We start from the raw sequence: 22,785 nt of genomic DNA, 5'->3' as shown, positions 1-22,785 counted from the left end.
CTTATTGTAAGCCTTGCAGTCAATATAGCCAGCTCATTGATGTCACTGAATTGATCGTGACTGAATTGATTACATTGCCAAGCGCTCGCACATAAAAGGAAATTGCATTTTGACAAGAACACGCATGTTTACTTCTGACTAAGATGACAGGTGGCGAGTCGAAATGAGTTTAGCATGACTGACAAAGCAGATTGGATTGATTTTAGCATTTGGGGGAAGTATGTGATGGTTGATTGGCCACCAAGGAGTGATTAGTTTTGGGGAGCAGATGGCTTGAAGACATTACTTTGCTTTACAACGACTGAAAATGGATCATGATATCGGAATATTTTCTTCATTGGCTATGTTTACACAAATGCATTTATTCAGATTCATGTATACACCTCATCCGGAATATTCTGATGGGATCAAGACCATTCAGATAAGATTTATTTATTTTTCTATTTTTTATTCTTTTATTTTTATTTTTTTTATTTATTCATTTATTTATTTATTTAAATATCAAGCGTGTTACTGTTGCGGTTTTCCAGCTCGATCAAGGGCTTGCTTTTTTAGCCTATCCGTGATGCTCAATCAGCTGATTCTTCCATGGGCTGATGACCCACTTTCCGCCCCACCCAGGCATTCAATAGGATCAGCTGATCCCGAGTTATCTTGGTTGGCAAATATCATTGAGGGCATCTCATTTCAACTACTGCCCACTTTGTGTGTGTGCACGACACCGCAAACAGATCAGTTTGATTTTCTTCTGGACTTGTCTCTATTAACCATGTCAAGTCACGTGCTTTTATTGATGCTGCACTCCTCAGTTTGCAATTTTATTTTTTACAAATAGCTTAACCTTTTGCGAATAAATTAGTCATGACTGGAACCATATTCTGTTTATGATAAAACAGATGGGATTGTCTTACTTCCCTCAAACGGATCCACCCGGACCTACACCTATTACAATCCTTTTGGAAAAACAACTTTTCGTTTTACATCCTGCCTCTTTTGAATAACCCGTCCACCCTCTCCGCCCTCAGCTATTATAAACACGCCTGACCTCAGTGCTCCCATATGACATCATTGCACATTTCTTCTCTCCCTCGACCTAACGTATGTCTTGCAGTATCATTTCTGACCAATGAGTGGCACTGTCACTCCTAACCGCCCCCCACACCCCCACCACCAACTCTTTCCCATGGTGTCCCGTTTAATGTGCCAGTGCCTGTCTCTTATAACCACCTCAGTTATTTATACCCGCTGTGGTGTTTATCGCGTTCACAGACAAGACTCCTCCGAGAGAAAACCTCAAGAGATGCTCGCATTGTTATTGCCGAAAATAATAACGTGCTGATTTGCTACAATTGCAGGCATGAGTTGACATCAGCAGTTTATTCCTGTGAATACTTTCTCATGCTCCTCATCGTCGCATTGTTCATCCCTCTCGCTCACTCGCAGACTGTTTACCACATCGGGTCACCTCACATGGGTATATTTTTAGATCAGACAATTGTGCTGTAGTGTATTTCTGTCGGGGCTGAGCTTTGTAATAAGCTTCAGAGTAATTTGCTGGCTGGGGCCAGCAAGCAAACTGAGAGGAAATTGTTGCGAAAGGACAGTCTAAAAATGGTAACGCGACACCATACGTGACCTCCGTATGTCTTTTATATAGCATGAGACCGATCACATATGCATGCAATCAAAGCCGCAGCTTTGCCAGAGTTCCATAAAACGAATTTTACTGGATTGCGAAAAGTAGAACACAAACGTGGTTCGATTGTAATGGTGAAAAAACAGCTTTGTTGGCTAAGCGTACACGCAAGAAAGCCCAGACAGGATGCATCACTGGATGTCTGAATATATGCGCTTCAACTGTTTCCATATTTTCAGCCCACCTGACTGGCATGTGTGTTTGAAAAATGAGAGGAAAGCAGAACAAACCCAGTCAATCTTGGAATGAACATGCATAAAGTCAAAGATGGTTCTTTTGGACCTATTCAGATGATATTTCGTTATTTTCTTGGTTGGCTGAAATGATATTTGTGTCAAGCATTTCTGAGGTGACCCAATCTTTAATTTCTTCATTTTTTCAGGATCCGTTTATAAACTGTAACCGAAATTATTTGCTCCTAAAGGGGGAAAAAAAACACCCCTCCCCTTCTATACAAAGTCGTCTGTATATGCTTTTGTATCAAACTATGACATCAGGCTCTTGTAATTGTTTCCAGACCAGGCAAGGGCTGAGTTTTCCTTTTTATTTTTCATTTCTTCACACAGGTTTCAGTCTGAAATGCAAACGGTGTATAATGTTCCATAGACAGTGGCAGATGTTCCACAAGCATGTGACTGACCAAAGTTTCCAGGAAGAGATCGGTTTCCTCTGTCATTTCAGTTGATATCCTTTAGTCTACTTTGTCTTTTGTAATTCTTCACAATGCTTGGGAAAGTCTTTGTTTTTCTTTCTTTCTCTAGATAGTGCGGCATCTGTTTGTGTATCGCTGACCTCCATGTGCCTCTTTGACCTTGTGTAACGTGTAATGCGTCGGGGGAAAAAAAAAAAGGAGGACTCGTGGAGGGTGATGGAGTAGGCGCAGAAATGTAGAGCGACCATATGTATCGAGTTGAAGAAATGGTGTTTTATGAGCGGTGAGAGGGCCTCTGCTTGGAATTTTCAATGACATCATTCCACAGTAGAGAAGCCAGCAGGCTGAACTCAGGAGAAGGAGTGGGCCTTCACCAGACGGGATGACTAGACAGGGTCGTAACACAAGAGGAGATGCGGAGGCAGACGGAGAATTCCACTGGATTGGGTCCTAGAATTGTCCATAACAATATAATGCAGCAGTTTTACCTTGGATTTTGCAAATGAGATCATTTTAGCTGAGCTTTCCAGATCGCATTTTGCTAATCCGACCCTTGTGCGCCTCGTTGAAACATTGATAATAGGCTCAGGACTTATAAATGTCAAAATGAAGCTGTGATAGTTCTTATCTCTTTCCCACACAAATAAACGTAGCTGTATCTCTGATCCCGGTGGTCTTGTAGGATTACAAAGACCTCTATCAACACGCACACATTTGGAAAACATTTTTAGATAACTCGTTCTACTAAAGCGAAATCTTAAAGAGATTTCGGTCCCTAATGAGTCAGGAGGAAAACGATTTTGGTCATGAGAGGGGAAGGGTTGTGTGATAAGTGAGTGCTTGTAAGTTGACTCTTTGTGGGTTTAGCATTAGCAGCTGTAGGCGCTAGTAACCAGGGCCGAGATCCCAAACCAAAATAGAACGCTCGTCCAGTTGTGCGCATCGTCATCATTCATGATTGTGACTCATTTGACTAAGCTGCTATGTCTGCCTGTCTGCCTCTAATTAAAGGACACTGGCAGCTTTCAGGATAGACTGTTCCTCTAAACTTCTCCTTCCAGTTTCCTGTGTCTGTTGTCATTAGACAGAAAATACCTTTAACGGAGGGCAGTTTACATCAACCCACCCCTCCTCCCATCTCTCTCTGAGGGGTGATTAGTCTTCAACTCTGTCGCCAAAACAGACTCCCAGTTAACGGATCAACTGCAAGCGTGAAGGTGGATGGAAAAAACTTGGAATCTTTTCAGAGAAGCGTGCCGTGGGTGAAATCGGTAAAAGGAAAAAGAATAAAGGAAAAGGAAATGTTGAAGATGCTCTAATGTGTTGTTCCGTGTTTTACAGATGAAAGACACTGTATCCACTCAAGTTCTTTTCTTAGTTACCGTCACTCCACAGCCTTGAGAGGCTCTATTAATAGAAGTGCTCTCTTCAATCTCGACTCACGAAAAGATCAGCAAACATTTGTCACAGCATCTCTTCTTTTCCTGTTTATAAACCCAACTCATTTGTACCTAAATAACCGTCCCACTTTTTTTTTTTTTTTTAAATGTTTTCGATTAGCTGATAACACAAACGGAAAAATGTGATTTTCTTACATCCTCTGCCTTGGGGTCATTTGTGTGTCCCTTCCCTACAGGATGAGTTTTTTTTCCATCCCCTTCTCTCTCTTTCTACCCAGCTACACTAACCCTCCGCCCACTTTTCCCCCTCGCCACACCCCGCCCTCTTCCATAATGCTCAGGGTCTGGCAAAAACCCACACTCCCCGGCGTCCAAGCCTCCGCCCCCCATCACACTCTTTGCAGCCCGGCGCAACTAGAACACCGAGGAGGAAAGCTCTAACAAAAAAAAGCTCCACTGTCTGTCAGATTAAAAACTCCCACTTAGCTCTGACCATGTCTGCCTATCATCTACTGGGAGCATTTTTTGCTGGACCAAGTGACGGCTTTGACTGCACGGCGCTTGGGGATTCAACCAGATGGCACTTTGGACATGAGTTTGTCCATTAGAGAACGCTTCTAGGCATTATCAATAAGGACAATCGAGACCGGGGGGACCCCTGATGTTCGGTGGTGTGTCTTGCTCGTGGTGGACAGCATGTGGTGTTTGCAGTGTAACTCCGAGAAGACTCAGTCCCTGCTGGAGCTTGAGCTCAATGGCTGGTAAGAGTAATTGGAGAGTTTCAAATGGGAGTCTTTGTTTTTAGTCTGTTTGTGTATGGGGGGTGCATGAATGTGATGTTATTGGATGAGGTTGAGCTCATAAAGCTCTATTTATTAAACAGCAGAGAGACGCCCTGTGTGTCCACTCACTTATTTGCACTGCCCATAATCCACATCACGGTTTACCAGTCTGCGGCTTTTGTTAAGAGAGTCACTTAACGTCATCATGATGTGTTTCTTCTCACTCACTCTGACTCCATTTGTGAGTTGTGGATTGTTCTCCCTGCTTGAAGGGCATTCCTGTGGCGTGTCACAGCCCTCCTGCTTCCTGGACATGACTGTGTGCTTTTTTTAACTAGCTGGATCCTCAAGGGCAGGTGTTGAGTGCACGCTGGAGGGTGGTTGGATCATTCCGCATTGGACGACTTGTGACATCGACTCTGTTGTTGTTGTTGTTGCGGTTGGGGTTGTTGTTGAGTCTTGACAGGAGGGAGGAGCAGTGCCGCCTTGATTCAGACAGAATGAGGTCTGGAAGTATGCAAGGGAGCCGTATTGATCTGTGATGACTTTTAAGTCCTGTAAGCGCAGCCCACATCACACATTCAATCACATTATCTGTGCAGTGTCTTTGTTTGAGGCAGCATTGAAATACTGAAAAATCAAAGCCATACTCAGATCAAAACCCTACCTCACCAATAAACTTGTTGGCCGAGTAATATTTCTTCATCACCAAAACATCTGCAGACAAACTATCTGGATGGCTGAGTATGTCGTGATGTTAGTGGTCCATACTTTTTACCGTTAGCTTCGCATGAAGGTATAACCATTAGCTTAGCATAAAAGCTTTTGTGTGTTTCTTTGTTGACTGGTTGGGTTGCTTAAAGTATTCAGCGGTAATTATTTGGTGGATGGAAACAGGAAGAAGGTTTAGTATTTCTGGAAACAGCAATACATGATCAGATCATTTTAAACGCCATATGGTTCCGGTCGACCTCAGGGACATTTGCAGGTTCCAGTGTAGGTACATCTGGTAATTTAAAAAAAAAAGGGAACTTGTGGACTTACAGTATGCTATTGGATAAGAGTTTTCTATTTTGGGGCAGATCGCTTGGGAAGAATTGGCGATCAGCACTCCGAAGAGTGGGCTGGACGCGTGGTTGAAAATGTAGTTGCTACTTATTAGTCATTTAATGTTGAACATCTGCTCATGTCTTTTAGTCAAGTACATTGGTATTATTAAAGCCATGCTTGTGTTTGACTTTACAGTTATACGTCTAACAATAAGATGAAAAAGACCTTCAAAGCGTTTGATGTGGCGACAGTCGCATGGAGGCACATACAACTGGGGAGGCTTGATGACAGTTTGTGATTTGTAGTAGAAGCTTCAATCCCCGAATCTTTTGAACCTAAATGTTTTATGATACTCCCGTCTACTTTGTTACAAACTCCCACTGAGCGACTGTCAGGCTGCTGGTTGGAGCAGGATCCCAGGTAGCAGCCATGTTGAGCGGCAACTCGCTGCTCATCAACCCAGTTTTTGGCAATGCTGGCCATTTGGGTAGACCACGACTTGTTCTGGGAGCTTGTGTGTTGCTGTGTGGTCCTCTAACCTTCCACCTGAGGAATTTATTTCCGTTAACGTGAGGTTGTTAAGGCTGCTCTTTGCATCTGTATTTATGAGCTCTCTGCAGAGTAAGGACATCTGCTTTTGTTGTCTTTGGAGCACATGTCGTCTGTGCGTGTGCGTCTTGAATTTTGATATTGAGGTGTTGCCAAATATCATGGAAAAAAAAATGTCTCGGGTGAATAGACAGATGAAGAAAGCAGCAGGGGGGCTGGATTACATTTGTATACCGTATGCTACTTTTGGGTCATTACTCATACTCGACTTAAACTCGACTCATTTTGTGCTGCCTCTAGGAAAACATGATGCATTTCCTTAGCAACCCATACTGACGCCATTAAAAAAATAACAGGTTTTACGTAAATGTCATTTGACAAGAAGGAAATGCTTGGCCACTTTTCTTGGTTCTTTAAATTGTGAGGCGGAGAAAAAAAAAAAAAAAAAGCCTGGTAGAAGAGTTCATTTTCTCACAAGTATTTCCAGAGTGCAATTATCGCTGTAATTGAATCCCAATCAACTAGTCGACATTTTAGCTGCATATTGAAGGAAGATTTATCTGAGTACTCAAGTGGGGAGTTGGACTGATTCATTCCACCGCTTCTTCATTGGAGAGGCAGCAGCTTTCACACTTCCTCTGTAGCGGCAGTCTGCTCTTCATTAACCTTCCTCTATTCCCAGACCTCCTGTAGATGTGACTCTTGCTTTTCCGGGATGGAGGAATGTTTCTCCCTCAGGTCCGACTGAGGCCTGGGCAGGGGTTTTTGGAAAGGGGGGGGGGGGGCTGGGGACTGCTCTTGCAGTTCCCTCAATCCGTTGGCTGCAAATCACTGCCAGCTGAGCTGCTTATCCATGCCGACATCGGCGTTGGAGCTTCTGGTGGATAAAAGCCAGCCGAGAGATGCACGCCACTGGGTGGCTATCTCAAGGAAGCTCCACATATCTCTCATATTTAGATGTTGGTTTATCTGTTCCCGTAGTTTTCCAAAGCGTAGAGCAAGCTGGAGTCCCTGGAATAGTGCCCTGCTCCTTTACTGCTAGTTCCCTCCCTCTTTTTCCCCTTTCAACATCCATTTCAGTCCAGTGCAAGCTCTTTGCATGCTGCATTTGGTTTTATATTTTTCCTCGGATTTTCACCACTATGACCGACTGACCGCATAGACTACGCTTCAACCTCAAACCCATTCACCGCTCCTTCCCCAACATAAAATGGCAGGAAAGATGCTTGGTACCAAGTTACCAATAAAGCTGTTGTTTATGTGCACTCCAAATTTACATGAACCTGCTAGGAAGAGGCTAAACAGGGTAGGATTATCTCCATCTGTGACACTTTATGGAGACCCACGCATGTGCGTGATACCTAACTGTATATAATCTCTGTATCCATTTCAAAAAAATCTGATTAGAGTTCTTGGCAATGGACGAACGTTTTTTTTGGTTGCTGATTGTGAAAACCACACGCACACCCATTGTCTTTGTTGGTTTAACAAGAGCTCTTTTAATGGATCCCATGCTCGAAGGATTTTCATTTTATTCTTATATGCAGTAAGTACCTGGTCTTATACGAACAATTTTCTTTTTAGATGTAATAAAAAGTTGCGAATTGTTGGGATGAAGACAAGCGTAATAAAAAGTTGTGAATTGTTGGGATGAAGACAAGTACCAATCTGCATGTGACCCCCCCCCACCACCACCACCACCACCTAAAAAAACCCCATAAGGAACACATTTTGGATTAGGCCACACCTACTTGCATGCAAGGCTCACTTACACAATCAACGGGCCAGTCGTTTTGAGAACTGAGCCGTGTGGCCATGAGAACGTTCAATGGCGTTTGATCTTAGAAATAAATGACTACGCCTGCTCTAAGTAAGGTTTGCTGCAGATTTCCAGGAGCATGTTCAGCATACAATTTGTGCTGACTTTACACTTAATATTCCCAAGTAGAAATAGCCTTAATAGAATTTATGTTAGTATGTAACAATCTTACTTTGCCTTGTGGGTGAGATATTTTGTCCTTTCAACAAATGTGTGTACTATTGGATATTGGACATTTTTTATTTTTCTGTGCAACACTGTTTTATAGCAATGTTGCCTCAGAGTTGGTGTCTTTGTAAAACAGCAAGCTGTTGTAGTGGCATGTTGAAGTCAGGCTGACTAATAAAGGAAGTGGATTGTGTACACTTCGTGTGGGTGTGTCGAGTTACAGCTTAAACACTTTTGCTTACCAATGAACAGGGCCCACTCTGTGCCATGCAGCAGAAGAAATGCACACTGTAGCTGCTCAGGAGACATCGTAGCTACCTGCCCGAGTTGTATTTACTTTGTCGTCGGATTCGAAAATGGACTTTGAGACGAGTGCCTCAACTGCGTGACGTTGCTCCGGCAAACATCCATGCAACTCCTCACTGTCGGTGATTGGCTCTTCGGGTGGCATTAAGGGAAGTTTTCCGGAGGAGTCTGTGTACTCTGGACCTGACACGGCTGAAAGAATGGTAGACAAAATGTGGAGGAAGAGTTGGCATTTTCTAGAAAATCGAATGTCATTTCGCAAAAAGCAGTCACCTTATCATTCAGCTGAGTGTGAGAGTGAGTGAGTAACCATTTGATTTTCTTCACATTATTGCGAACTAACCAATGAGGTACTTGGGTGATTGTATATTTGGTTTTGGTTTGATCATTTCTGTGAGATTGGTGTAGATCTTCAGTGGTTGTCTTAGTTCTATATGTAATTGGAAAAAAGTGTGCAGACATAGTCTGCCTCCTTTTAAAATCAGTCAGTTAATATTTGTCCATGAGAGGTATAAGGAAGTTGAATTGTGTTTTATGGCACAACACTTGCAGGCGATCAAGTCCACTCGATGGAGTATAATTGTTTGAATGTTGTTGATTAAAATCTCCTGATTCTTTTTGTTTCCTGTTTGCAGTGTGGAAGGGGACGGACGGTCCAATGAGAGCGGCCCTTCCCTGGATGCAGGCGCAGGATATGGGCCAGGCCCAGTGACTCACGGGTCAGCCATCAGCCCTGATCGTTTTGATAGTTCCCTCTACAGCCACGGGGTTCAACCTGGGCCTCAGAGACCCCGTCGGCCGAAGCTCCAGCATTCGCAGTCCATCCTTCGGAAGCAGGCAGAGGAAGAGGCCATCAAGCGCTCTCGCTCGCTCTCGGAGAGCTATGAGCTCTCCGCTGACCTCCAGGATAAACAGGTGCTGGTCAAAGCAACACTCAACGTCATAGAACAACCATAGTAGACCATCGTTGGCTCAATTACACAATGTTCTATCTTCTCTTCAGGTGGAAATGCTGGAGCGCAAATATGGCGGACGATTCATAACCCGGCATGCGGCTCGCACGATCCAAACAGCCTTCCGCCAGTATCAGATGAACAAGAATTTTGAACGTCTCAGGAGCTCTATGTCTGAGAACCGCATGTCCAGACGCATCGTTCTCTCCAACATGAGGATGCAGTTGTCGTTTGAGGGTGCAGAGAAAGTGCACAGCTCCTACTTTGAAGGGAGACAGGTGTCCATGACGGAAGACGGCTCCCCGCTGTCAATGTTGCAGTCGGAATGTGGGGACATACAGGTCCACCAGCAGGCCAATATGGCGTCTCATCCGCCCCCTCAGGGCGATCTGACCGACGCCATCACGGAACTCGAGGACGCCTTCTCCAGGCAGGTCAAATCCCTGGCCGAATCGATAGACGATGCACTGAACTGCCGTAGCCTCCAGGGGGATGACGGTCCGGACCCCGAGGTGGGGAGGGAGGTTACCTATCAGGTGAAGTCCCACCGCCGGGCAGCCGGACACATTCACGATGACGGGATGGCGTCTTATCGCGATGTCACTCTGTTCATTGACGAGGACGACATGTCGCCTCCCATTGCTCTATCGAGGTCGGGAGAGCAGCCCTCGGGCGCAGAATCCGACATGCGCTTGCGGTCTGTTAACTCCTCCCAGGACTACTGGCCCATCGACCCGAAAGATGAGGGTCGTGACACGGACACAAGCTGCCGCAGCACTCCTTCTCTGGAGTGTCAAGAGCAGCGTCTAAGAATGGACCACCTTCCCTTGTTGACGATAGAACCTCCTAGCGACAGCTCGGCGGAGTTAAGCGACCGCTCCGAACGGGGCTCGGTCAAAAGGCCGCCCGTGTACGAGCCGCACGGCCACATCGTGACGTCATCCCAGGCGAGCCCCAAACATATTTCCCATGGTCCTCCTCCACGAGCGCCATCCCGCGATGAGGACGCCCCTCTACGTCACCGCCACCGCCAGCTGGAGAGCCACCTGGCTATCAACGGCTCGGCAAATCGGCAGAGCAAGTCGGAGTCTGACTTTTCAGACGGAGACAACGACAGCATCAACAGCACGTCAAACTCCAACGACACCATCAACTGCAGCTCCGAGTCTTCGTCGAGGGACAGCTTGCGGGAGCAGACGCTCAGCAAGCAGACCTACCACAAAGAGACCCGCAACAGCTGGGATTCGCCCATCTTCAGCAACGACGTGATCCGCAAGAGACATTACCGCATCGGCCTCAATCTCTTCAACAAGTAAGAACTTTTGTTTTTATTTGAACAAATCATTTCAATTATGAATACACTTCCCTCTTTAATTCGCGCGGCTTTTATCAGGAAGCCAGAGAAGGGCATCCAATACTTGACCGAGAGGGGCTTCATCCCTGACACCCCGGTCGGTGTGGCTCACTTCTTGCTCCAAAGGAAAGGCCTAAGCCGGCAGATGATCGGAGAGTTCCTAGGAAATAGACAGAAACAGTTCAACAGGGACGTTTTGGAGTGAGTATGACACTGCGGAATGTAGCTGGACTTACTATTGATAATGTATCATCACATTTGAGAATACAAGGCGTGGGAAAATTGATAACCCTCTTGTTGTGGCTTAGCTCTGGATGCCTTGGCTCTTTTTGAATGAAATGAACACCATCTTTTTATCGTTGATCTTGATAGTGTGCACCAATTGAGGCAACTACTAAAATTATATTGTTTTAAAAGTGATAGTTATGAATGGGAGACTGATATGTTGTGTTGCTGCCAAGTATGCATAATCATGTTTATTTTGCGCTCTACCTCTCTGTGTGTGTGCTGTGTAGCTGTGTGGTAGATGAAATGGACTTCCAGAGCATGGAGCTGGATGAAGCTCTCAGGAAATTTCAGAACCACATCCGTGTCCAAGGAGAAGCCCAGAAGGTGGAACGACTCATTGAAGCCTTCAGGTACGCACACACCCCAAGACTATGCATAGGCACACATGCTAACAACATTGGTATACTTTATAAACTGTGGATGAGTTTGGTGGGGATATAATCATAAAAATTACAGTATTAATAAACCCGCCCATTTTCACAAAGGTGAGCTAATTGAATGCCATTTTCACCAGCGTTCTTCCTGTGGATAAAGTATCGATGCAAAAAAAAAAAAAGGAACCATTGATAATACATACTTCCTATTTTCTTGAAGCAATATTGAGCGCATTTCCTCACGATTTACATCATTTCCCCCTGCATTATGTAATCTTGTACCGTGTCGTGTTATGTCTGCAGCCAGCGCTACTGCATCTGCAACCCAACGGTGGTGCGGCAGTTCCGGAACCCTGACACGATTTTCATCCTGGCCTTCGCCATCATCCTCCTCAACACAGATATGTACAGCCCCAACGTGAAGCCTGAGAGGAAGATGAAGCTGGAGGATTTCATCAAAAACTTAAGAGGTAAACACGTGCATGCTTTTCATGGAATTTAATGAAAGGTACAAGCAAACTTTGCTTGGCAGGTGTGGATGATGGGGAGGATATTCCGAGGGAGACTCTGGTTGGAATCTATGAGAGGATCCGAAAGCGGGAACTGAAGACCAATGAAGACCATGTGTCGCAGGTCCAGAAAGTTGAGAAGCTCATTGTCGGGAAGAAACCAGTGAGTAGCATCTTTGATTTTGCAGGTTAACCAGAAAGTCTTACAGAATTACTTTTTTTTTTTAGAATGGTTCCTAAATTGGAATATATATGTCTCGCAAAAGTAGATGAATGGAAAGAGTTAACGGTGCCACCTTTAACACTCGGTGGCCTCCGGGGATATCACCCCCGTGCTTTTGTCCAATTAAATCGTGTGCACATCATCATCCGTACCCCGGGGAGAGAACTGTTTTAAAATGTAAAAGACTGCAGTGCCATTAGTGGCTACTATATAAGTGACTCACCAGTCAGTTGTCATTTCATTTCTGTGTATTAATTATCCGAGTTCCAGCCCCTAGGTTGCATTTTCCAAATGATGTGAATAAATAATGCAGCCTCTGGGAGAGGTTTGTCTTTTAGCTAGTACTTGGTTTCCAATGGGATGAAATCAGCTGCACCAGTAATAACTGGATGAGCTGAAATTAATCGCACTTAGTGGCGCGATGGTCCCAGGGGTACACTCGCATACAAATCTCTTTCGGAATTTGAATACAATAAGAGGATAGTCATCAATTGCTGCATGCTGAGTAGTTTTTTTTTCAGGTCTTTTTTGTATATGTGTGTGTGGTACTATTTTCACAGACTTCCCTTGTGTCCTTCCTCTTAAAATGAATGGTTAATTATTGATGCATATTTTCTGATTTATTTATTTTTTTTTGCTTTTAGATCGGATCACTCCATCATGGCCTTGGATGTGTAAGTTGCCAGAACAAAATCAACACTGCTCACCTTAACGAGAAATAATTACATCTATTGCTTCCAATCAATCATCTGAATTCGAAAGGGAAATGTAGCAAATGGCAGTGTTATCCCCATCAAGTCTACCCATGATTAGTCACAATTAAATATTTTTTTAAATTACAAATGTACGTAGTGTAAATAACAGGTTGAGCACTAGAAAGCATAACATGTTGTTTTAATAATGGCCATCAGCAAGCTACCTGAATGGTTGGAAGAAAACCAAAAAGACTTTTGTGGAGCTACAAGAAACTTTCATGTTAGTTTTCATACAATATACAAATGTGTTTCCTTCAAAAACTTTGAAGATAAGCCAGTATCCCCAGAAATCTGTATCGCTCATTTTATTTTTATTCATAATTTTGGCATAGAAATAAGATTTTTTTTTTTGTGCCGTCACCTAATATGTCAAAATGAAAAGTAACCTGAACAGAGAACCAGAAACACGGTGCAGAGTGCAAGCAAAATAAGTCTGCATTTTCTGCTTTAGTCATTCATCCCATTTGACGACAGTGGCCACTGATGTGCTCATCTGTATTTATAGTAGAAATACTTTTTTTCTTTTCTACCGGAAGGTTCTATCACTGCCCCATCGCCGCTTGGTGTGTTACTGCCGCCTCTTTGAAGTGCCAGATCCCAACAAGCTCCAGAAGCTGGGCCTGCATCAGCGGGAGATCTTCCTGTTCAATGACCTACTTGTGGTAAACGTCGTTTCCGATTCGCTCTTTATTGCCCATGAACCAATTCTCACCTGATTGAATCTTTGCGTTTGTAGGTGACAAAGATTTTTCAGAAGAAGAAGAATTCGGTGACATACAGCTTCAGACAGTCCTTTTCGCTCTATGGGATGCAAGTCATGCTGTTTGAAAACCAATGTAAGTCCTTTTGATTAGTTTTTTTTTTTTGGTTTGTTGGATCCATTCGAGACCAATAAGATTCTTCAAATGAAACTATTAATATGACAACATCCATGGCAATACTTTTGAAAGCCACAATTTTTTACAGGCTTTTTTTTTTTTAGTCACATCTTACCACATCCATGGCAGCCTATTTTTTATTTTTTCATTATCTGGTTCATCTAAGACAGCAACGTAAGATGACAGGAAGCACAATTACATCCTCTTAGTACGTACGTGTTTTTTTTGTTTTGTTTTAATGCTCTTGCTATGAGATGTTGTTACGTGAAATGGAAGGAAGAAAACGTGATTAGCATTTTGAAGGGCTTTAATGCACACTCGGGGAGCACTCCAATTTTTGGGGTTTTTGCCATTTTGAATCAGAATGAGCAACAAACTGAATTAGTTGTTTATGCTCCCATTTGAGCTGGCTCAGTAGGCTTCAGAAATTTAAGTACAGTATAACTTTCAACCACCAAAATATTTTTTTCTGTTCAGGGATCCAAGTAAATAATGAAATATTCAAATATTGCAATAATTTAACGAATGAATATATTTTACTAGTGTGTTTGTTGTTTTACCCCAGTCCCACTCGTACCTCCTGTCAACTTTGAAACAACTCGGTAAAAACTGAGGATGAGTAGAAACTGAGGATGTGTGTTTTCATAACTTCTGCTTTCTGCAGATTACCCAAATGGAATCAGACTTACGTCAGCCATCCCAGGTGCGGATATCAAAGTTCTCATCAACTTCAACGCGCCCAACCCCCAGGACCGCAAGAAGTTCACAGATGACCTGCGAGAGTCCATTGCTGAGGTTCAGGAAATGGAGAAATACAGAATAGAATGTGAGCTGCCGTTTATTTTATTGGGGTTTTTTCCACTCTCCAACTCCCCTCCAAAAATTTGCAAATATTTTGGAATCAAAACTGTGTTGGCAGCCAAGTCAGCATCACCACTTATCATGGGTGTTTTTTTTGGACCCTTTTCACAGCCGAGCTTGAGAAGCAGAAGGGGGTGGTGAGGCCCAGCATGTCGCAGAGCTCCGGCTTGAAGAAAGAAGCTGGCAATGGCAGCATGAATCGTGCGAGTCTGGATGACACCTATGCCATGGGCGAAGGGTTGAAGAGGAGCGCTCTTAGCAGTTCCCTGCGAGATCTCTCTGAAGCAGGTACCACCAGTGCAGCTTTTGTCTTTTCCAGAAATTTATTTCAAGGAAAAGAGCTCCTTTGTCATCCACTTATTTGTGATAGCAAAATGTTCTTTCAATGCACGCTACATTGGCACTTTTGAATCCACTTGCCCACCCATTGGATATTTTGCTTTACAAAGTTTGTTATGAGTGACCTACAATGACATTTGTTTCTCGACTTAAAATGATTAAGTTTATCTTGGTTGTACTTTGGGAGGGAAATGACATTTAGACGTCCAAAATTCAAATACTGTAGCAAAAGCAATTCACACATTGAAGTAGATATTTGCAAATTATAGCATAGAGTGTAGCGTACTTGAGGAGGTGAAAGCTGGAAGTGTGAATAACAAAACAATGGATAAAGCAGATCGACTTTTGACCCCAGTTACCCGTAGCATTGACGATCTCGTTAAAATCAATTAAGGTCTTGCTCAGGCAAGTTGAGATAAAGTTAGAACCAAATTGTTATACAGTGACTGGTAGAAGAGATCATGATATTTTGATTCTGTTACCATGGACATCTTAGATCAAATACTCAATAATAATAAAAATAATCAAACAAGTATCTTAAGTTGGTATCAAAGAAGTAATTGGACAATAGTTGTGGCGGATTGTTAGGCAAAACACTTAACTTTTCAAAACAATAGTTGTTAACCAAGCAATGTGTTTTATATTTATTTGTTGCCACCACCAGAAAAGGCTTCTAAAACTAAATTTTAAGACTATCAGAAGTTTCTCCGCTTCACACACACACACACACACTCACTGACAGAGATAAGCAATAAAGTGGGGTGATTTTTTTTTTTTTTGTGTATGTCTATACTGATCTTTGTGTATAGTTGTAATGCCGCTACGCTTTTTTGGGCTTCCATTTTAATGCTGGTCTAATGCTCAAGTCTATGAATTGTTCACCTTTGAGCTTAAGTGAATCGATTTCCACCAGAGTTTGCATGCGTCTCGCTCGGTCTGCTTGTTTGATGTGCACCAGGCTTTGGATGACATTTCTGTAGAAAGGGGGCTCGCAAACAAAAATCGCTAGATCACGCACAAGATTTCTTACTGTGGGCCACATAAAATGCAGTGGCGGGCCACATCTGACCCCCTGGGCCTTGCCTTTGACACCTATGGTGTATGTATACAAGCCCTAAATCCAATGAAGTTGAATAAAAGACATTCACATGCTGCTTCACAGATGTGCAAGATAACCATTCCATCGGCACCGAGATACCATCACGGAGGCTAGCTTTTGAACTTTGCCCTGATGGCAATTCGGATGCTCATTTTCCTCTTTGGCCCAGAGGACACAACATCCAAGAGTTCCAAAAAACAATGTGAAATGTGGACAGACCACAGCTGGGTAGTTTTGATATATGGCTTTGGCTTTACTATACCGGTAGAGTATTAATTTGTATTTGTAGATGTAGTAATGAACTGTGTTACCTGACAGTGCTTTTCTGAAGTGTTCCTGCCACATGGCAAAATCCTTTACTCAACCATTCGGATTTTTAAGTGCTGCCTGTGTGATCAAAAATCACAGGCCTTCAACGGTAATTATTACTCTTGCCACTTAGATGGCGCACTTACATTCCTTGCAATTATATGTTGAGAAAGGTTCTTAAATGATTTGCTCTCGCAAATAGTCAACCTGGCTCCATCCATGCTTTGGGGATACACCTTTAATACCAAATCATGGCGATCACTTGTTTCCAGTTATCCAGTTCACATGTGGAATGTTCCAAACAGGTGTTGTTGTTTTTTTTAATTTTTAATAAGCATTCCTCAACTTTCCCACTCTTTTGTTGCCCCTTACCATCTTTTTCGGAACAAACAAGCTTGGTGTGCAGTTGTTGTTTTTTTTTTTTTTGTTTTTTGCGGTGGTCCTCTGCTGTCCTGTCTGTTTGAACCACGTTGCTCGGTGTGATGCGGACCTTTGATTTACTGAAATATCAACAAATTAAAAGTTAAGCCCAGCAATTTGTATAGCACTGAAAATTTCATGCATGGGTGCAAGTAGAGTCCCCTATTGTATGCTGGTTCCTTTTATTTTGTCACTGTAGTCAAGGATGAGGAAAGTTGCAGTTGCCTGTCTATGAATGCAATCTTTCTACATTGTGTCATAATTCTGGAGCCGTGAAGTCAGCCTACTACATAATGATAAATCTCAACAATCAAAGTCTACGTATTCACAGTCGGTTAGTTGTTCTGTCGCGATGAAACAAACTGACAGGCAATCCTCGACCACTGACCATGAGATGAGGAGCAAGTCCATTCATGTTCACTTTTGTTTTTTTTCCAAAACACTTTACATCTTTACATTTTCTTTCATCCGAGCACATTGTCATGATATTTTGAGTAGAAATCCTGTCCCATTTCCTCTCATGAATATTTGTCATGCAAACAAATCCACCCTGATGCAGTAGCCACTTGAAATGATCAAGTGATTGATCATGACAACTAAATGAAATCCAATCCAGGCTTTGTCTCACTGTTGCTTAAGATGTAATGCAAAGCGATAGATGCAGTCAATAGCTTCCGTCCTTGTTTCCCACGCCGGATGTTGCTCGTTGGGGGTTTCTTTGATTTCTTTTCCTGCCATACTACATTCCATGTGTATTTACCGTTATTTCCATACACATCAGGTATTTCCCTGTTTATGTGTAATTACTGGTCATGTATCATTGGCTGAGTGTGCCTAACGATAGCCCTCAGCCCCTCTTAATGCCTGTAACATCCCATGTGTAACAGCCACTGTATTGCTTTTGATGTATCCCCTCCTTTGTGACTGTCACTGAGGCTGTTTTGGTCATTTGGAAACTGAAAGAAAGCTTGTCACATTTAATCAAGACAGCTTATTTGGGATTTGTTGGCCTATCTGACGTCATCCATTCAATTCCAATTGTTTGCCTTCGATTTGACTGAGCTGTTAGTCGGAAACGCGCTTGAAATTGTAACCCGTGCAAAGATGCTACTTCCGAGTAAAGACGCGGCGGTTTTGTGGCTGTTTCTCAATAGCAACGTTGAAAAGAAGTAACAGGTCGAAAGAGTGCTCTCTGAGAACAGCCTTTTAGACGACTTTGTGAAACGCCAACGCACCCCCAGGATAGCCGGCGACCTGAACGAGTCAGCGCGAGGAGCACGTCCTGATCCTTGTACAGCTAGATTTCAACTTTGACTTGGAACACAATGTTCTTGGTCCAAAGTTTCTCAAGTACACAACAATGCACATTGAGAAACAGCCAAACAGCCAGTGTACCCAGGGTCCAGTCACTTCCCGCCCATACTTGGGCCTTACTCACAGTCACAATGCGCTGCGCTGCCCCCTACTGGAGCGGCAGGCGGCCCGAGCGTCTGTAGTTGCTCCAGGAGTTGCTGTCGATCTCTAATCTGTGGTATTGCATGTCTCGGCCAGGCAAGCGGGGGCGTCGCAGCAGTGCAGGATCACTAGACAGCAATATGGAAGTAAGTTGGAAGCAGCTGGTCTCCAAGCTACTCTTCATGTGATGATGTGCACTGTGAAAACACACCATTTCTTTTCGGTCTGACGCCTTCTTTGCTTCATAGACTCAGTCCATTTGTTTGGATCATGTATTTTTTCTTCCTGGGATGCCTTACACCTGCTTGCCTCCGTGTAGTGTGCATGCATGGGTTGCCTGCCTCTGATCCCACCCCTCCCCCTTTATTTCGGAAGCCAAACAGCTCCAGTTTTGGTCATGCCATTTTGACCAAAAGTCATATCCTCAGCAAAGCATGACTCGACTAATCCCTTCCTCGTCGCCTGTCTCTGTCTTCCATTCACTCCCATCCAAGCGGTTTTCATTTGGTTGCTCTTCTCTCAGGCGGGTAGCTCAATAAGACACCAACTAGTCTTTTGTAGACTCTCTCTCTCTCGCTGTCCAGAGTTCTCTTCACCCACAACTTCGAAGTAACGTTAGGAAGGATGGAATCATGGGGCTTTTCACAGTCTGCAATTTACTGCTGGGCAGACGAAATAATGATTAATGGATTTCATTCACTGGTCTCTCACTCGCACCATTTGCCCATGAGTTCTTGTGTTGTGTTCAAGTCTGGAACCCTGAAAAATGTCATTCTGCTTTTAAAGGCATCATGCGGGTCGGCTTCCTTGAGTCTGAGCTTAAGCATGAGTCAGAGGATGAGAGTTAATGCGTGCGTATTGACAACAAAAGGGGTGGGGTGGGGGGACGGTCAGGCCTGTCGTGAAGTGTCCTGCCCTTGAGTCGGCCTGTCACGTCCTCTGCATGCGTCCACGCGCTGACTTCTGTTTACTTTAACAAGATGCATGTGTGACTCTGCCACACGTCCTCAGGAGACGCGCTATTACCGTGATATTTCTCAAGTCGCCTTTGACACTCCTCCCCCCCCCCCCTCTCCCCGAGTTCAACTGTTTCTTCTGCAGACCATGAAGACATTTCCGTTTTGTCATTTGCATGCCTGAAAACATTTTGCTACTTAAAATAAGACACCTCCAGAAGAGCCGATTGTTTTGCTTTACGTCTGACGTGCGTGCTGTTGCCTATATCCCCGCAGGGGTCCATCATTAGCAGCCCGCACACGCGCCGAAGAGCCGCCACCCCTCGCGAGGGGACGTCACGCGAGCATCCTCCCCTCCCCAACTCGGCATCCACCTCCATCCTGGGCTCGCTATTTGGCAGCAAGAGAGGCAAACCGTCCTCCCAGAGCCACGGGCATCACCCCCCGCCCGGCCACCCCACGCTCATCTCCCACAAGCCCCACCCGACCAACCTGCACCACACGGCGCAGGTGGTGCACGGCGCGCCCCTGCCGCACCACGGCCACCACCCGCAGTACTGCCAAGTCCCTCAGAACCCGCCGCCTTACCACCACCATCACCACTACCACCCACCGCCGCACACGCAGTACCACAAGCACCCTGGCTACCCCGCGCACGCCCAGCACAGCCACTACAGCCAGCATTCTCATCACAGCTCCCAGCCGCAGCATGGTGGTGGTGGGGGGCACCACAGTAGCCAGCAAGCAGGCGCGGCACCCGGCGGACCCAAAAGCAAACACAGTGGCATCAGCACCGTAGTGTGATGACGTGACGGCGACGCCGCCGGCGAGGGACGGTTTCTGACACCAAAGGGATGACTGACGGCCTGTCCACTGTGTTTTACTGCTGCTGCCATGGAAACCACCTGCAAGCACTGTTTCAGCTCCTCGTCCAACTAATAGGCAGGATGGACAATTGGACCACAACTATCCCACCAGGGGCCTTTATTACTAGTATGTTTGATTCCGGGTTTGCCCCCCCCCTCCACCCTCCACCATCTCCCCTCATCATTGGCGGCGGGTGGATCCGTACACACACATGCGCACACATCAGCGGGCTGCCCCTTTCCACAGCCTCCATGTAATCAGGAGGAAAGACAACCCTGGCACAACAATGATGGCGACATTGTGGTGCACAACTTTTTCAGTTTGGATGCTATTTCTCCCTGCCTCCGATCGATCGAGCTCACGTGTAATGAAGATATAATTATTTGACTCAAAGCGGAGGACAGGTGAGCGACGTCTGAGTTCTATTAGTTCTAGTGCTGTATTTACCGTAGATGACAGCTGTACGTGTTGTCTCCTAGCGCTCATACATAAATGTGCCAATTATTAACGCATAATCTATTTAGTCAAGACTTGCCGTACAGTATGTCGTGAGTAATTTGTAAGATTATACCTACAATTATTATCAGCAACAAGTGATCAGTATTATACTGACTCTGGGGTAGCAAAGCTGGAGATGCGCAAGCAGGGAAATCAGCCTCTAGTCTATCTTGGGAGTTTGGCCTTTCCAAGGGAGGAGAAGGAGCTTTGAGATGGCAGCTGTTGCAACGGCACTACATTCATTCTTCTTGCCCACGAGCCACTTCAAAGTACAAATTTGTCGTTGCGACTCGTAAAATATTTTAGACAGAGGCTTGGAGCGTGAATGTTGAACGAAATGCAGAGGTTATAAGCAACAGCTGCCATCGCCACGAATTAAATCCAACTCGAAAATCTGACGAGAATTTTTTTTTTTAATTTGTGCTATTTTTTTCTATTCCCTCACCAAACAAGTTTTTGGTGTGTAACTTAAATCTGACATAGTAAATAATTTGTTTTTGTATCATATGTGCAATATCCTTGTACTAATTAGGAACAGGCAAAGTGTCCCTAAGATTCGTGCGATTTGTTTGTTTGTTTTGTGTCATTATTTATTTTTGTTTCTCGGCCCCTCTCTGTCTAAATTAATGCTCGCTGCAGGCTCAGAGCCCTGGTGGAATGTCTAGTGATTTTTTTGCATGTACTGTTATTGATGTGAGGCTGTCCTCTGCACATTGTATAACAAATCAGTGTTACCATAGCAAGTTTTAAGTGCAATCATGTTCCCAAATGCAGACTTGTACTGAGAGTGGAAGTCTTCTGTTGTCCAGGTAATAAATCAACTCCCCCCCACCTCCCCCCTCTTATTTAGGAGTATATAAATACCTACAAGGGGAAGATAGAGTGAGGAGGAATGTGTGTATATATTTTATTAAAGGAGTAGCTACTTCTTGGCCAGATATATTTTGCTGGATAAGCACATAAAATAACCTTTCTTTTAATAATAAATGCAGTTGTACCACAGAAATGTATACTGAACAAAGAAACTTGGAGTATGTAAAGAATAACTTTATACATTCGACAAATAAGATTCTATTCTAGTGTGCACATTGGTAACAGTAGACAATTTGTTCCAATTATTCAGGTTGTACAGGTATATTAAAGAGTCACGAAAAAAAAATGTCATGGCCATCAGTCAGGCTTTCACCTTTCTGATTCTCACATATCAGACAGGAGCTGAATGTTGCTTTCTATTGAGTTCCGTGTTTTGCTATGATTTGGACCCTCGTGTCCCGTTCGTGTTTGGTGCGTGTCTCCAGTCATTTCTTTGTGAAAAGGAACCCCAACAATGCACTGCATGGATCCGATGCATCACGTCCTATTCACTGTGAGAAGAATGGGGGGAGGGTGGAGGAGATCAGCCTATCATGGAAACTGGCTTAGGTTTTTGTTTTTTTGTTTTTTTAATATAGTTTGGAGTTTGCCAACGTTGCCGTGTGGTTGTTTTTTTGTTTTTTTTTTCCGTGTTAGGCTGGTTAATGTTAAACCTCGGCATGCATTTCATCAACAAAGCCATTGTGTGTACATTATAAAATGAAGAACGTTGCACTTCCTTAGCTGAGGGCTTTCGTTGTGTAAATATGAGAATTGGATGTGCAAATTGCTTGGATTGAGGATTTATCTTTATGAAGGTGTAAAGGGACCAAAGTTGGTGGTTATATGATATTGTACATAGTGTGAATACGATCCATACTTTATTCTGATATCTGCAGGATGTAAAAAAAAAAACATCCCCTCATAGAATGAATGAGGGCTGAACATATCGATTGTCTCGGGAATCGACATTTGCTGTAGAGATCAAAAGCTGACTGTTAGAAAAGTTTGCTGCCATTTCCATCATGCTCCTTCCGTGCAAACATACACATAGAACAACACCAGACAAATGAATCTTACCACGAGCTGTTTGGTCTGGTGTGAGACTCATTAAAAGAAGAAGGAAAAAAAAAAAAAGAAAATACAAGAATGGCCTCATTTATGTGTGCATTCTGTTTGTACAGTGAGTAGTGAGTCAGTAAGACCCCAGTTATTGTAAAACTTCAACTGTGACAATGTTGAGAACGCAAAATAAACAAATATATGACTTATGATATGGCTTTTTTGTCATTTCTGCCTGCTCAACTTGACTGGTTTCTATTACGCAGTTCAGGAGTCGGTAATGTGTCGGAGTAGTCAGTGACAGCCGAAAA

General features: G+C 44.0%; 1 protein-coding gene across 8 annotated transcripts in view; it reads left to right on the top strand.

Moving 5' to 3' along the window:
• Positions 1-22,785, top strand: part of LOC147061622 (IQ motif and SEC7 domain-containing protein 1-like) — a 77,294-nt gene that overhangs the window by 53,599 nt on the left and 910 nt on the right. For 4 of the 8 annotated variants that reach the window (XM_085920837.1, XM_085920847.1, XM_085920829.1 and 1 more), the window contains 13 exons: positions 9,058-9,337; positions 9,426-10,687; positions 10,769-10,930; positions 11,245-11,367; positions 11,695-11,861; positions 11,924-12,063; positions 12,768-12,797; positions 13,415-13,540; positions 13,615-13,714; positions 14,421-14,582; positions 14,729-14,905; positions 18,336-18,385; positions 19,472-22,686. In XM_085920837.1, coding sequence (XP_085776963.1) covers positions 9,058-9,337; positions 9,426-10,687; positions 10,769-10,930; positions 11,245-11,367; positions 11,695-11,861; positions 11,924-12,063; positions 12,768-12,797; positions 13,415-13,540; positions 13,615-13,714; positions 14,421-14,582; positions 14,729-14,905; positions 18,336-18,385; positions 19,472-19,999 — 3,307 coding nt within the window. In that variant the 3' untranslated portion in view covers positions 20,000-22,686. Of the gene's footprint in view, positions 1-2,195; positions 4,510-8,193; positions 8,724-9,057; positions 9,338-9,425; positions 10,688-10,768; positions 10,931-11,244; positions 11,368-11,694; positions 11,862-11,923; positions 12,064-12,767; positions 12,798-13,414; positions 13,541-13,614; positions 13,715-14,420; positions 14,583-14,728; positions 14,906-18,335; positions 18,386-19,471; positions 22,687-22,785 lie in introns of those variants that run through there. The other 4 variants (XM_085920872.1, XM_085920856.1, XM_085920887.1 and 1 more) reach the window with 4 other exon arrangements.

Source organism: Syngnathus leptorhynchus, chromosome 1 (assembly GCF_054491065.1).
Source record: "Syngnathus leptorhynchus isolate UIUO chromosome 1, UIUO_Slep, whole genome shotgun sequence".
NCBI classification, from domain to species: Eukaryota; Metazoa; Chordata; class Actinopteri; order Syngnathiformes; family Syngnathidae; genus Syngnathus; species Syngnathus leptorhynchus.
This window is presented reverse-complemented; position numbering and strand designations above follow the sequence as displayed.